Source organism: Micropterus dolomieu, linkage group LG09, assembly GCF_021292245.1.
Source record: "Micropterus dolomieu isolate WLL.071019.BEF.003 ecotype Adirondacks linkage group LG09, ASM2129224v1, whole genome shotgun sequence".
In the NCBI taxonomy this organism is placed as follows: domain Eukaryota; kingdom Metazoa; phylum Chordata; class Actinopteri; order Centrarchiformes; family Centrarchidae; genus Micropterus; species Micropterus dolomieu.
In genome coordinates, this window is record NC_060158.1 from 19,290,040 (window position 1) to 19,305,069 (window position 15,030).

The window sequence follows — 15,030 nt, forward strand, 5'->3', positions numbered from 1 at the left end:
CCCCCCCCCCCCCCCCCATCCAATCACCTCCTTGGTGTGGTACTTCAAACCTGACAAGATGTTTTGGTTGACTTCAGATTTATTTTTTCCTCTTTTAGATGTTTAATTGGTTGATGAAGCTTTCTCATGAGTTTTCTGTGGAAAGGAAAAGGCATTGCTATCAAGGTCCTGGTCGGACCAACAGAGGTTTATTTTGGGGGAGGGTTGGCTCAGATTGTGTGGGCCATGTTTAAGGGAAAGAGTCTTGTTTCAGGACAGGACCCCTGAAAGGGTGGATTATTGGGCGTCCTGCCCTTCTAATGATAGTGGCATTTTATAAATTTGGATGCATTTTATAGATAGACCTATATACATAGATGAATATATATATATATTTAGAGGTGAGGGCAGCGCCATGACTGACACTTAGGGAAATGGTGCCGAACTGCTGCTGCCCAGGAAAACCAATTTAATATGCATTTTACTTAACTACCTCAGGATCTAGTACCTCAGAAGAGAAAAGAAAATGATTATATATATATGAAAAAAATGTTCCTTTCTTTTTTATTTTGCTTTTGTGGTATTTTGTATACTTTATAAAGCTGATAGTCTTTGAACATTTTTATTTTTTTAAGAAAATTTAAAATTTGGTCAGCTGCCAACTGACCTTGCCTTCAACTCTGGTGCTTTAAGCGGCATTGTTCATGTGTATGTGTGACTTAAGATGACCCTGTACATAAAGTCTATTTGTACATAGCAGCCCAGGAGCAAGAGTTGGCGCCCCCTCAGCTGGCGGCTGACAGGAGTATCGAGAAAATCGCCTCAGTTTTTGCCCTGAGGGTCCACCGTCTTCTGAAAGTACAAAACAACTAAGACATGAAAATAATGCCAACCGTACATAATTGCAGCAATGCCATTTAGTTTTGGGATTGACATTGTTATTGGTAATGGTACTTTGATTTGTCAAAAAATATCCTTTTTTGCCTTCCTAGGAGGGCTATGGTCAGGGCAGTGCAGTGTGGACTGTAAAGGGCTCCCTAGCTGCCCTAGAGTCAGCAGAGCATCTGTTTTGTCTGGTCCCAGGCCATCTGCCACCTTCTTGACGATGGTGTCTTAGCAAGGTCCAAGCCCGAATAGGTTTATTTTCATAGAGCAAGCTTTGTCAGTTCGGAGTGGCCCTTGTAGCCAGGCCATCAAGTCAATGTTAACGTTCACTGCATGGTGAGGGTAGGGGGAGTCTCACTGATGGACCCTTTTTTTTTTTTTTTGTTTTGTTTTTTTTGCGCTATAGGAAAATGACTTAAACAAGACATTCTCTGTAACCCACAAATGTAACTTGACGTTTCAATTTGTTACAGGGATAACCAGCCCGAAAAGGCAGACAAAATACTGAATGAACCCTGACAGGGGGCAAGAAAAGAGGGAAGGAATCCAAACTTAAATATACAATTTATTTCATTTGTCTCTTCATGCCGAATGTAAATATGTTGATTGTGGTAAAAGTGCTCGAGTGTATCCATGCTTCCACAGTAGAACGCCGTCTACCTCAGCTGAGGGGGTGGGGGGTTGTTGTGGCACTAGGCACTCCACCCTGCCCCCACTGAGCGCCAGCGCGCACTGATACCTCAGTCTCCCCCAAACACTTCTTTCTACAAGGGCGCGCCATCCTGACACCGCGCTCAACTGAGGGGCACAAGTGATACTTAAAATTATCCCCGACACCTCCTGATTCCCTGCCTCCTTCCTACCAAACCACCCTCCCCATTCCATTCCTCTGCAGTTTGTTTTGATCTACCTCTTTAGACACGTATTTGAAGTAGAGGCAATCTTCTATTTGTTAGACTTTAGCCCCCCCCCTCCTGTATGCCTCCCCATGCTTACCCAGATATGAATGAAAAGTTTAATAAAATCACGTACTCTTTAGAATTGAGAGAATAATCGAAAGTGATCAAAAATATTTTATTTTGCCAGTGTTTATATACTCTTTTTGGCTTAATTGAAATTCTCAACGATGGTTATTTCTTTCTGCTTTCTAATTTTGGTGGTGTGGCTTACATGCATTTGAACTTTTTGCTTGGGTTTTTTGTGAAAAGGTCAAATCATGTGTTTTTTTTGCATTCAGTAGTAAAATGAGAATACAGTTTAAAAAAAAAAAGGACCTGCCTTTTTGGTTTCTGATTTGTAAGACTTCAAAATGGATACATGTCCTGTCTTTTTTCCCCCCCCTTTTGTCTTTCACAGATGCTACACTCACTTGCTGATTATTTGGTAGCTATTTTCTTCTGTTAGCATTTCTTGGCTGTGTAACGTGGAACATCCTCTTGGTATGAGACAGATGAGGGACTGGGTCTCTGAGTTTTTTTTGTTTGGGGTTGTTTTTTTTGGGAAAAGTGATCTAACTTCAGCATGATATTCCCTCCTCCCCCTCTCTGCAACCATGCTTGTGCCCCTTCACACACAGCTCCACTTGTCAAATGCCTCTGAATAAAAAAAAAATAAAAAAAAAAATTGCGGCTTTTTTTAAAACTAATTCCAAAGGTGTGTTAAAGATCGTTATTATTTTGGGGTATGTTAGTGTTAAGAGGTAAACATGTATCGCTATATTGGTCTGAAGACAATTCATAAGAGCTGGAACTGGACACAACTCTGCATCTATAGTAGTCCTTTGTGCCTACAAACTATACTTGAACTGTAAACATGACTGGCATGCTTTACATTTTCTTCATTTAGCTGACTCTTTTATCCGAAGCGACTTACAATTGCTATAATGTCAGATCGCACGCCCCACGACTTTGTTGTCCCCTAAGGGAAATTTGTTTTGGACTCTTGTCAGTTCCGCGCTTTGCAAAAACACAAGATAATTATCTCAACATATACACTCCTATACATAGGACAGGTACCTATATCAATATGCACATTAACAACTCATCACAATGGATGTTTTTGATTGCACAATCTCTGCAGCCTGCATTAAATGTTGCAGCTAAAAGTACTACAATGAGAATGTGAGTATAATCAGCAGAATGTGCTGATTATTAAACATTGAGGCGCTCAATAAGGTACTAAGAGTTTCCATTATGAATATATCTGACTATTTTCTCAATTAGTCTACTGTTAAATTCCCAAAACTTACTGTTGGGTAGTTCAACTTGAAATGAAACAATATTTCAAAACTATTTGTCTTGTGGGTAAAAAGCTTAATTTGTAAAGTAACTACTAAAGCGGTGAGACAAATGTTGTGAAGTAAAAAGTACTTTTCCCTCCGAGATGTAGTGGAGTAGTAGAAAGTAGCATGAAAATAAAGTACAAGTACCTCAAATTTGTACTTGGTTACTGTCCACCACTGTTTACATTGTGAGTGGGGTCTGATATTGCAAGAAATCTACTGGATTAAATGTAAGTTGTATTGCTCAATGGCACAAACCAGCAAGACTGCTCTTCTTGGTCGACAATGGAACCAGAAATCAGTCATTAGTACTCCAAATAGTAAACAGTCAACACTCTACATGCTCTTTATATATATTTATCTTGTATTTCTATGGTGTTTTCAATTGTCTGTGCTGTATTTTAAGCTGTGAACTTTGCACGTAATTTTGTACTACAGTGTAGTGTGGAATGACAAAATCTTGAATTTTGAAACCATGAGGAAGGAAGTAGCAATTTCCCTTTTGACAAGGATGGAAAATTGCTAATTTTGAGAAACACTAAAATGGGTTGTTTTTTTGTATGTTGTATAGTTATATACTATATATACATCTATTCTATATATACTTTTTTGCAGTTAGTATACAAGAAATAAACTTGTACCATGCAAGTATACTTTTTATGGTAACAGGAAATTTTGCAATATGTATGCAATGGAATCAAGCTGTGACTTAAAAATGGCACCACCAATTTAATGTCACACAGCAAAAATGTTTTTTTTTTTCAAATGTTTTCTGAACTGTTCGACCGCCATCCACAATGCATCTTAAAATGTTTTTCCAGCTTTGAGAAGCGCCTTCCTTCCTTCTGTGCATTACCTTGTGGAAAAACAGTACACATCTACAGCACACTCAAATGTTTTTCAATGTGAACACCCCACATACTAAAGACCTGTTAGAGTTGGTATGTAGTATGGCTATGGGACACAGATAGTTTAGCTAATGTTACGTGCGTTGTATTAACAAGAATACACAGGATAGTTTATATCCATCTGAGCTGTGGGTGTAAAATATTCTAGTCCCACAGCTGGGCTACAAGGAAGTCATCATGCTATTGTGGATGTATTGCTGTAATAGGCTTTCAATTGCTCCAATCGCCAAACCTTGAATTATTTGCGGGGCATTTGTACTGAAGCAAGGTTGAACAAAGAATTCACATTATAAAGTAAAAGACAAGTGTCTGAATGACAGATGAGTGGTTAGTTCACTACCTTTATTAGAGGCATGTCAAGTTTTCAGTGAATTCCTCAAATTAGTTTTTGAGTCTTAGTTTAAAATTGTACTTTTAGCATGCATATGTCACTGGAAGCATAAATTCTAATTGGAAAGCCATCTCAAGGATGTCATTCTTAACTGGTGATTACAGTACAAGGCGCAGTGTTATGTACGTGGCACAAGATTTACAAAATAGTATTTCTTTTGAAACAAGCCATGACTTGGACCCAATTCATCTAAGAGCAACTCTCTCATCCAACGATGAGCCAGAACAAGGAGATCAAAAGGAGCAGAGCCAGACATTTAACAGCTTCTTCAGTAAATCATCTTACCAATCTTATACTGCTGTAGCCAACTCACAGTTATCAACTCAATTAAGACACAAACACGACATTATTTTCTAATAATAATAATACATTGATATTCCTGCTATCTTTTAAATGATTTAACCTAGCTTAGATTTGCATACATCAATTGTGATTTTTTATTTTGGCATTAAGAGCAGAAATGCTGTGGTGTAGCTCTTTAAAGCCTACAGGGGGTGTCTCTCGGTCAGCAGGTGATGGCTCTCCTCACTGGAGGGAAAGAGTGCCTCTCTTAGACGAACCATGCGACCTCTGGCCCCAGCAAAGCCACAGGCGTCCTCCACCAGTGTCCTACGAATCGGACGGTACACCTTGTAACGCCTGGGAGAGAGTCAGATACGGGATAGAAGGATGGAAGAGAGACAAATATTTGGTGGGGGAAATTATCTACAGGGTGTGAAAATAACTTATAAAGTAAAAGGAGTATGTTCATGTCAATGTGCAACACCCATGCATGTTATGACTACTCACTTGCAGACCAGGTAGGCAGTGAATGCAAAGACAGCCACCAGCACAGCGCTGGAGGAGAGCACCACCTCTGCAGCACGAGAAGTCTTGGACACTACAGGGACAGAGGACAGTAGTGAGGGGCATAGACACAATGAGACAGACACAGGGACATCAATCTGTCCATTTTCTACAAAGCAGCTAGTTAAAGAGAGTGGATTTATAATAGGACCACTTTGTGCAACTGACCAGGTGTATCCTGGGACTTGTTGATAGTGACAGTGGTGCTTGTCAGGGCCAGGCTACTGGAGTCCTCCAGAGTGATGTTGACACAGTAGGTGCCAGGCTCCAGAAATGTTCGCCTGAGATGCACCTCACACTCTGACGATGGCGGCACGTCATCGCACATAATGTTGTGCACCTGAGTACAGCTGGGATCTGACACAATGGTGCAGGCTGAAGTGGGGATGCTGAGGGTGATTGGACAGAGAGATAGAATTACCAAACCTTTTCTTTATCTAAAAACTTTTAATGTGTAATCTCTTTGTTGAACTGTATTAAAACACATTTTAAATGCTTTTACAAAGAGAAAACGTGTCACTTCATGACACCCCAACATCAGTCAAGGAAAAGACTAATATGAACTTACATTCATATCAAATTAATAAAGAATAACTTATATACTCACTTGCCCAGACATTTCACCAGGAAGCTGATGTCGGTGTTGGTCACTCTGGAAGCTGACACATCCACGATGCGACTGTTTGGCTGGCTGTTCAGTGCGTGCTTGGGTTCTGTGGAGAACAGAATTTAGATGTGTAGTCATCTCCTCATGACATTAAAATGATGAAGCAGTTTTTAGTGGAGGGAGGTGTGTGTGTGTTTGACCCAACAAAGACAAGTTTAGGAGGAAAAAACTGAACCATAAAAATAAGGATTAACGTTTTTTTTATAGAAAATTATAATCCTTCCATCACATAAAAATGTGAGTATTGGTTTAGCTTTTTGATATGTGCAAAAAACACTGTAGAGTTCAACATCAGACACAAAAGGCCAGTTTCATATGACAGTCATTGACTGGATATTAGCCCTGCTGACGGGGTGACAGGAGCTCTGTTCTGCTCTGTGGAGCTGGCTTTCCTTTAACAACTGGACAACAGAGTCACTGTTGTCTACTTGTTTACTTGAAAATGAAAATAAGGGATTACAGTTATATTTAAATTTTGGAAGGTAGATATTTGACTATATGACAACAATGATTTATCCTTACCACTGAATTGGTTTGTGTTGTCTTTGTGCCTAAAAACAAGCTTTGAACTAAATGCTAACCTCAGCATGTTAACATGTTCACATGTTCAGTGACAACGCTAACATGCTAATGTTTAGCAGGTATAATGTTGACCATGCCAGAGGATGATGGGAGTGTCAGTAGTGTTGCAGATATTTGTTCATAAACCAAAGAATTGGACAAATAAAAATTTCATGGGAAGACCTTTAACTCAAAACCAGAGATTTAAACCCCATAATGTTGCTAGAGGAAAAGTCAGGGATCGCTAGCATTAATCCTCTGGGCACCATAAATGTGTGTACAAAATTTCAAGGCAATCCATCCAACAGCTGTTAAGATATATGAGTTTGGACCAAAAAGGTGGACCGACTGACTGACAGCCATTGCCATGGTGGAGCTGTGCCACTAGCAAGGCTGAAATAATAAATAAATAATAAAAGAAAGGAATTATAACAACCTACCACTTTTCCAATCATCTTTTAAAGCCACTAGCTGCATGATTTAAAAATGTCTGACTTTGGCGCCATCTGGTGGCAATATCATAAAAGACACTGTGGCAGACAGTGATGCGCTCATTGCTTTGAAAATACTGAATAAGCTTTTAATTTGAATTATAACAGGATTGTGATTACAATTACGAATGGTCCGTTCCCCCCACCAATTCATCAAAGTAACGTTAAATTATATGTGAAAAGGCAACAGCAGCCTCCCACCCACCAATAATGGTGATGTTGCCCATGAAGGTCCCGTAGGCGTAGCGGAAACACTCGTTGCTGTTGAGGCGCCTGGTGCGGAGCCAGGCCATGGTGGTGGCGTTGGACTCTGGGGTCGCACTGCCAAGAGTAGGCGGGAGGGGCTCCGTGGTGGGCACGCCTGACGTCATGGCAGCGGGAGAGGACGAGGGGAGGGGTCTGCTGGTGCTGGGTGGCGCTGAAACAGGAAACAAGTGGCAAGATATGAACTCACTGGTGTATGTGATGCATGCAACTATTTTATATTCCAGGTTCTCTTCATTAATATTGAGCTCCTGCTCTGACACGTTCACTTCCTCTGTCTGTCTCACTCTCTTTCCCTCTTATACAAACACACTGTTAACTGTGGAGCTCACCCTGTGTGGTCTCCATCTTGAAAGTAACAGCATGAGTCCTGGGTGGAGGTGTGGGAGCCTCTGGACAAACAGACACAAGAATATAATTATGACACATCTGGTTTTATGAGGTCACTGCAATGATCTGTGCAAGGTAAGTCACGTCTTCCTTTGTCTCAAGGTCAGGCCGGTTCAACAGCAGCTTGTATTATCGGAGACAGTGTTGCAGAGGTCAATAAAATAAATTATTCCTGAATGCCTTAACAGTCTCTAAAAATCTGAGAAAGTGCAATAATAAATCAATAGAGCACTCCTTTAAGGTCTCTAAATCTTTTTGGTCATCAAGTACACTACAGTGTATGAGGGTGGATGTATACAGTTAAGGTATGAGTAGTATGTTCGTTAGGGCCATTTCTATGTGGTCTGTCCAGTACCTGTGGGAGATGGTGACGTGGGGGTGGCAGCAGTGGGCGGACACTCTACAGGGAACGCAGCCTCCACCACCAGCTTCACACTCATGGTCCCCAGCCTGCTGTAGGTGTGTGTGGTCACGCCGCGGTGTGTCACCAGCTGGTTGCCATCTCTGAAGTCCCAGATGTAGTCAATGGCAGCGGCGGTTTTGAGGTAACCGCTGGGGTCATGGAGCTGGACTTTAAAGACCACGTCCTCACCACAAAAGAAAACATTCTCAGACTGGTTGACCGCAGCCTTCTGGGAGATGTTGACCGCCACTGGGATCTTATCTGAGAGAGAGTGTGTGTAGGGGCGTCATACATAATTGATTGTCTAAGTTTCTCCATGTGTTTGTATTTGTCTGTTTGTCTGAAACAGGCCAATGGATAAAGATGTACAAGCTGAATGTGTGAGTTTGTCTCCACCTGTGACATAGAAGACGGTGTTGTCAGTGGTGAGGGGGCTGTACTTCCTGCGCTCGCGTTTCCTGTAGACCATGACCTCCATGACCTCCGCCCCCAGAGGGATGTTGGTGGTGTTGATGGTCACACGGGAGGAGGAGCCGTCACATGTCTCGTAGTACTGGCCTGGGACAAACAGAGAAGATAAATGGAGAAGAATACTGCTACTTGATTTTGTTTTTTTGCATGTGCATGTGTGCTAATCTGTAAACTTGTGTGTTCTCACCCATTGTGTGCCACACATAGACGTAGCTCCTCCGTCTCCAGTCATTACTCAGAGGGAAGGGCTTCCCATCAGGGAATATGTTGCATTTTGTGAAGTCTGCACACTTTCCAAAGCCATAATCGTCCAACCATGAAGTCCAGTTGTACACGTAGCCAGAATGCACTTGTCCATTTGCTGCTCAGAAAAGTAGAGCAAAAGATTGTGTTACTTAAAAACTAAAAAATTAAAGCTGCACTAATTAAATTTTTTGGGACAAATGATCATCTGTAATGTGAAAGGGGTCGCTCATAGTGACAAATCCCATAGAGGATTTTTCCAACATTGTAGTTCCCCTCAGCTCAGAGATCAAAGGAGAGTCAGTAATGGACTTATATTAACCAGGTGGACAGAAACATTGCTCTTCCTCTGCTGGATGTGTAAAAAGGGAAATGTTTGCTAACCATTCACCATATCATTTTTATGAGGCGCTTATACATGTGTTATGTTCACAGTTTGTGGTGCTGCCCCCAAGTGGGCAAAAAATTAATTAGTGTGCTTGTGAAACCATTTGTTTATTCTGCTCCTGTGTTTTTTTGTGGTTGTTTTGAATTATGTTATTGTGTGGCTGTCTAATATGGTGCAGTGGTGTTTTGTGCTGGACAGTGATATAATGTGTCTGAGGGCGTGGCCAGCCGGGCTTTTTAGCAGCACCTGAGGCCTCTAGCTCCGTACCATCCTCACAGTGCTCATCCCATACAAGGTCCCCATTGGCATCCTCCTTCTGGCACGGAGGGTACTCCAGCATGGCAGTGAAGGAGATGCAAGAGCCGTTGAGAGCCGGACTGTCGCTGGTCAGACGAACCTTGGCTTTACCTGCGGAAAAGAGGGTATTCCAGGTGAAAAGACTCCAAACATAATAGGAAGACTTCAGATGAAAAAGATGACTTTACTCACCTTTGTGGTGCGTGAGCTCTTTTGGCTTTGGGTTTAGTGGAGGGTAGAGATAATCATCCCATGGGTTGGTGTCAGGATCCCAGCCAGGGATTGGTGGCACTGGAAATGGAAACTTCCCTGCTACTGCATGCTTGTGTGGGAACATGTCACCGAATGCTGGAGACAGAGAACAAAGGATCACTGAGCGAAATTGATCACAGTCCCCCAGTGAAAACTTTTGTTTTATTAGTTAATTGTGCACATTTAGAGACATGTATTGGAAACCATCCTTACCATTCTTTTGCCAAAAGTTACAGAAAATATGTGAATTACTTCAGTATTAAAATTCATTAGTAGCCTACATTTTTTGCTTAACTGAAGTTTCAAGATTTCAAGAGTCCATGTCTGCAAACATAGTATGAAGATTTTGTAATTACACTTTTTTATTTATTATTTATCATGACATGAAATCTTTTCTGCTGTGTCACCTGACATGCCTTGTAGAAAATAATGAAAATCTATGAATCTATGAAACCCATCAGAAAAGAAATCATAACTTTGAGTTCCTTGAATAGAGAGATTTACCCCTGCTGTACATGATGTGGGGATCTTTTTAAGAATAAGGCTTCTAAATAATAATAATAATAATGATGCTTTCTCTAGTTTTAAATTAAATATTTTATTATTTGGTAACTGTATTGTTCTCCATAACTCCATGCGCTTATTTTCAGGTTAATTTAATTGAGACAATCACTGACATATTTTAATGATCAACGGTGGACGACTGACGAAAAACAACAAATTCCAGCAATGTGATTTGATTAAAGGGAAAACAAAATGCAGATATCTGTGTGCTCATGGTAGGACAGATACAGACATTTTAAAAGTTTAAACGTTAGCCTACTTCTGTTGTTTTTATATTGTTAATAAAAATATGTTTTTTAACTGTCTGCGACTTTAATGTTCCCTTTGGAATCCAATGTGATTGTGGGATGATAGAGGTTTGAGGTTTAAAATGCGTTGTATTTTTATGGATGTAAAATCGTTTCCTTTGTGTGGATAGTTTTCAATCTGACCAGCCAGGGCGCGCGCCTTAATTAAGCTCATGGGACTCAGAGTGCAGACAGCTGATGACATGATAGGTAGCCTATTACAGAAACTGCAAGAGAAATATCAAATATCAGAAGTCTATTTCACACTTAATAACGACCTGCTGTGCCACATTTTTTTTTAAGTCAAGACCCACGAGTGAGTGTGATATAAATTTGAATACCCTATCTAGAAAAGTAGGACATTTAGTAAATAGTCCACATGATGAGTCTTAATTTTCTACGTCAGATCCAGTCAGACTTACTGTTCAAAATACCGTATCATAACTTTATTCACATCAGTTTACAGTCCAACTTCAAAGCAGCACCACTTACTTTTGCGTCCATCAGCTTGATAAAAAAAGCAGGCACAAACCAAGAGAAAAACAAATCGCAAGGCTTCCATTTCCCACTCCTCAGCAGGAAAAAAAGTGAGCAATAAGACTAAAGGTTAAAAACAAATGCAGCCTTTCCACCTCCCCAAAGAGTTGATCTGTTCGCCGACAGAGCTTGTCCCTCTCTCTGCTCGCCCAGCTCTCCCACTACTTCCCCCTGCGTGTCCTGATATTCACTAATTTAATCTGGGGCCGCTGAGTGCACAAACATGTGATGTTTCCTAACAAGACGCATCGCATCTCTCATTAGTCTCCAGGACGCAGGAAACTCCTGAAGGTTGGATGCGCGCAGACGTGCGCACGCTTCCTCACCCTCTGCCTTGCTGAGAAATTATCAAGGCTTTTAATTCGAAAGAGCGTTTATTGATTCAATCACCTAAAATTATTACGTTGTTCACTGCATGACACTGGCTTTATGATCACCTCTTGTGTTTACCTGTTTATCATTTTACTGATTTATGATTTGTCTGTTTTGAAAATGTGATAAGAAGGTCGGTGTAATGTCTTATAAACATTTACTTGCAGTGCTCTGTCGACGACACTTTAAAAAAAAGTTTTAGAATTTAGGGCCTTATCTTTGCACCCACTTTGGACGATATGTTTGTGAAACTTTTCTAAACCGGACATTAATAATGTTTCATTGTATTAGCTGTCCAAAGAAAAACAATTTTATACGAAATACATCACGAGATCCTTTCAAGAAAATTAGACTTCTTTTGATCAGTATCTCTGCCTGAATAGACAAATTTATTAAATAAAAAGGACAAACCAGGGTTGGCCAGGTGCTTATTTAAGTCGCAGGCCTCTACTGTAATTAGAGAATTGAATCATAGAGATTGTGAGTTATGTTTTCGTTGAATTCTTGCTTGAACGTCTTCTAACAATTAAACGCACGCTGACCGCTGTGCCTGACTTAATTATATGATACATTTGTCTCATCCAGCTGTGTCATGGTGAGACGCAATACACGGAGGTCCGAGCAGGTTGCGCCACAGCCGCGCTGTTGAAAGCAGAAGGGAAGCGTGTGATGGGCAGCCAGAGTCTCGTCCGTTTTCAACACAATCCAACATGTGATTCATGTCACTATTTCAGCGGGTCTTCTGCTGTCACAAGGAGAGTTTGGAAACTGCTATAAAGGTCCCCCAAACTGCAAACCGACATCTTCCTTAAAATGTAGTAAACAATTCTATTCAGAAGTCAAGGCAAATTTAGTTTTCAACAGCCTTGCAAAGTAGAGAGAAAACTCTGAAATTAAAAGAACATCTGTTGTGTGAAATTTTTGAAAAACATATGGGATGTTTAATTAACAAGCCTAAATAACCTAATTAAAGTTGAAAATGCCTTAAATACACAATATTGGTGATCCTGCTGAAGTGAGCTGTCAGTGATTTTCAATAGGCATATTAAATCTATAGGGGAAACCGAGTATGGTTGTAACACTTTTTGCTTCAACATCTGTAACTGGCTGTATTTTGTAGCTAGAGTTCTCAAACTTTTATCACAGTACTGGTCACAGTACTTGTCACGGGTGACAAATGAATGCTGGTAACCCTGAAGTGCAGGCTTGGTGGGCCGAGACTGCAAAGGGCACTCTGTAAAATATTAAAATCAAGAAAGTCCCTAGTTGTATGTATGGGAGATGGTTGTAGCACTTTTAAAGAAATGTTACAACCCAACCCACCCCTGTCAACCAATGTTTGGCTAGCTGCTTCAGCCAGGGAAGTGCACAGACATTTTGGTGGGCAGGGGCTCAAGTGAAAAAAAAGGGCATTTTTTTAAACAAGACAAGTATATTAACTCAGCAACATTTTTAATCTTCTACAAAATAATCAGTTCACACAGAGACCACAGTCTTCTTTAGTATTCACTACGTTTATCACAGGAGCAGGTGACAGAAACGCAAACTATGCCACAATGTGCATGTTTTCTATGCTACTAGTTTCAAGTATATATTTATGACATAGTTTCATTAATAATTTGTTTATTTTTCACAAGGCAATAAATCGTTTGGTGTCATTGGAATACATAATACTTCACATAAATCTTCGCAATAAACTGTGGCATTGGGCTGCAGGCATAATTAAAATAAATGTTATTTAAATACTTTTACTTTTTGTTTCACAAGCAAGATGCCAAATAAGCAAAGATAACCTTCAGCTTCACACAGCCAAGCAACAGAATACTGAATTGCCTGAATACATTAATGTATTGATGAAATACTATTATTGTTTCTATTATATTACATTTACCATGCACCCGCACACGCACGCACGCACTCACACACACACACACACACACACACACACGCACACACAATTACTGATGGTGACATGGACTTAGTTTCACATTTGAGGGAGGACTGTCTGTCTTATAAGAATACACCTTTAGATGGTGTTTATTTTAAGCCTAATATCTTCGGTCTATTTGCATCTGTAGATTTATTCTATATTAACCAAAACAAGCTAATCTGCATATTTACAAAGCACATTTCAGAGGAAAATACTCTTGATGTAAGTCATTAACTGGGGAAGTTCTGTGGTGATATGCTTTAGCTATTTTCTTTATCCCATTTAGCTGCAGTGACTTGTCAAATGTGTGTAAATTGGCGTATTTTAATTAGTTAACGCTTAATTTGCATATCAATGTGGCTATTGTGATGACGTTATTAGACACAAATGTTACTGTGTTCCCCTATAGTGTCTCCATCAGTAAATTAGGTTGTATGGCCATGAGATATTGCCTTAGCTAAACTTCAGCTAACTTATTACATTAACTCAGCTCATGAGTCATGCGTTAGCAAGACATAGGCCTAGGCCTATATTGTCTTTTGTTTAATTAGCGGTAAACTCGAGGCACTAGTAGTTAAGTCTTTTGTTCATCACCACTCACCTCCACACAAGCCAAGAAAAACACTGCTGGGAGAGCAGCTGGAGGGGCTGCTGTCTGGCTGTGTGCTGCGCTCTGGTTGCGCAGTGAGATGCGGAGCGAGCGAGCGAGCGAGAGAGAGAGAGAGAGAGAGCGAGAGAGAGGGCATCGGAACTCCAAAGTCTCATCTTCCGACCTGATAGTCTATGTAGATTTTTTTCCCCAATAAATATATTTGTTTGACAGGGAATCTGTTGCAAACAGGAATAAATATACTGTATATTCTTTTAGGCCTATTAAAAAAAAACATCCCAGAAAAAAGGGAATTTTCTCTTGAAGAAGAAAAAGGGCAGGTGCTGGAGCCCCTTTTGATGTCTATGTGTGCATGTGCCTGGTTTTAGCACAATGGTTTGAAATTAGAAAGGAAAAAAATGCATCACATGTTGCCTAATAAATTACATTTCAATCTAATGTAAGTCAAACAATGTTATCTGCAATAGTAAAGATACTAAACAAAATATTTGGTCAAAAAATTACTTTCTGACCTCAAAATCAGTTTTTACTCTATATATTCTGAATATACCAGTTTCCAGCCTTGATAACCACCATGCCTGATCAGGTGGAGAAGTAGGTAAATACTGAAATTACCACCTAACAACTATCTTATCTCTAACCGGTGGTGTTGTTACAACTCTCCCCATGTTACAACCGTACCCGGTCTCCCCTACCAAAAGAAAGGGAGCTGGATTTTTCGACTTTAAAACAGCAGGTAGCCACTAAATAGCCAACACATTGCAGTGCGTTTACTGCTCGGTAATATGATGTCAAGAATTGAAAACCCAAGTAGCTTCATGCGCTGACAGTTTTCGAAATTCACCCACGACATTCATATTAACCGAGACAAATCTATCGCTTCAGTTATCATAAATTGAGGGTGACCATGATGATTTGTGTGTCCATTGGCTTCGTGATTACAAATGTTAATTCGTTTAAATAATGTCTTAAAGCACCCCCCCCCCCCCCCCCCCCCCCCCCCCCCCCCCCCC

At 40.4% G+C, this 15,030-nt stretch overlaps 1 protein-coding gene across 2 annotated transcripts; it reads right to left on the reverse strand.

Annotated features, from left to right (window-relative positions):
* Window positions 1–4,361: 4,361 nt before the first annotated feature.
* On the reverse strand, window positions 4,362–11,249 carry gpnmb (glycoprotein (transmembrane) nmb). Of its 2 annotated transcripts, none has more exons than XM_046058622.1 (12): window positions 11,061–11,249; window positions 9,658–9,813; window positions 9,436–9,576; window positions 8,725–8,898; window positions 8,463–8,624; window positions 8,019–8,327; window positions 7,606–7,665; window positions 7,215–7,427; window positions 5,898–6,003; window positions 5,459–5,679; window positions 5,234–5,324; window positions 4,362–5,083 (listed from the first exon to the last, which is right to left on the reverse strand). In XM_046058622.1, the coding sequence occupies exons 1-12, from the start codon at window positions 11,128–11,130 to the stop codon at window positions 4,930–4,932; spliced, it is 1,857 nt and encodes a 618-aa protein (XP_045914578.1). In that variant the 5' UTR covers window positions 11,131–11,249; the 3' UTR covers window positions 4,362–4,929. The 2 variants fall into 2 exon arrangements, with proteins under 2 accessions (XP_045914578.1, XP_045914577.1); XM_046058621.1 differs by having other exon boundaries at window positions 9,415–9,576.
* Window positions 11,250–15,030: the final 3,781 nt, after the last annotated feature.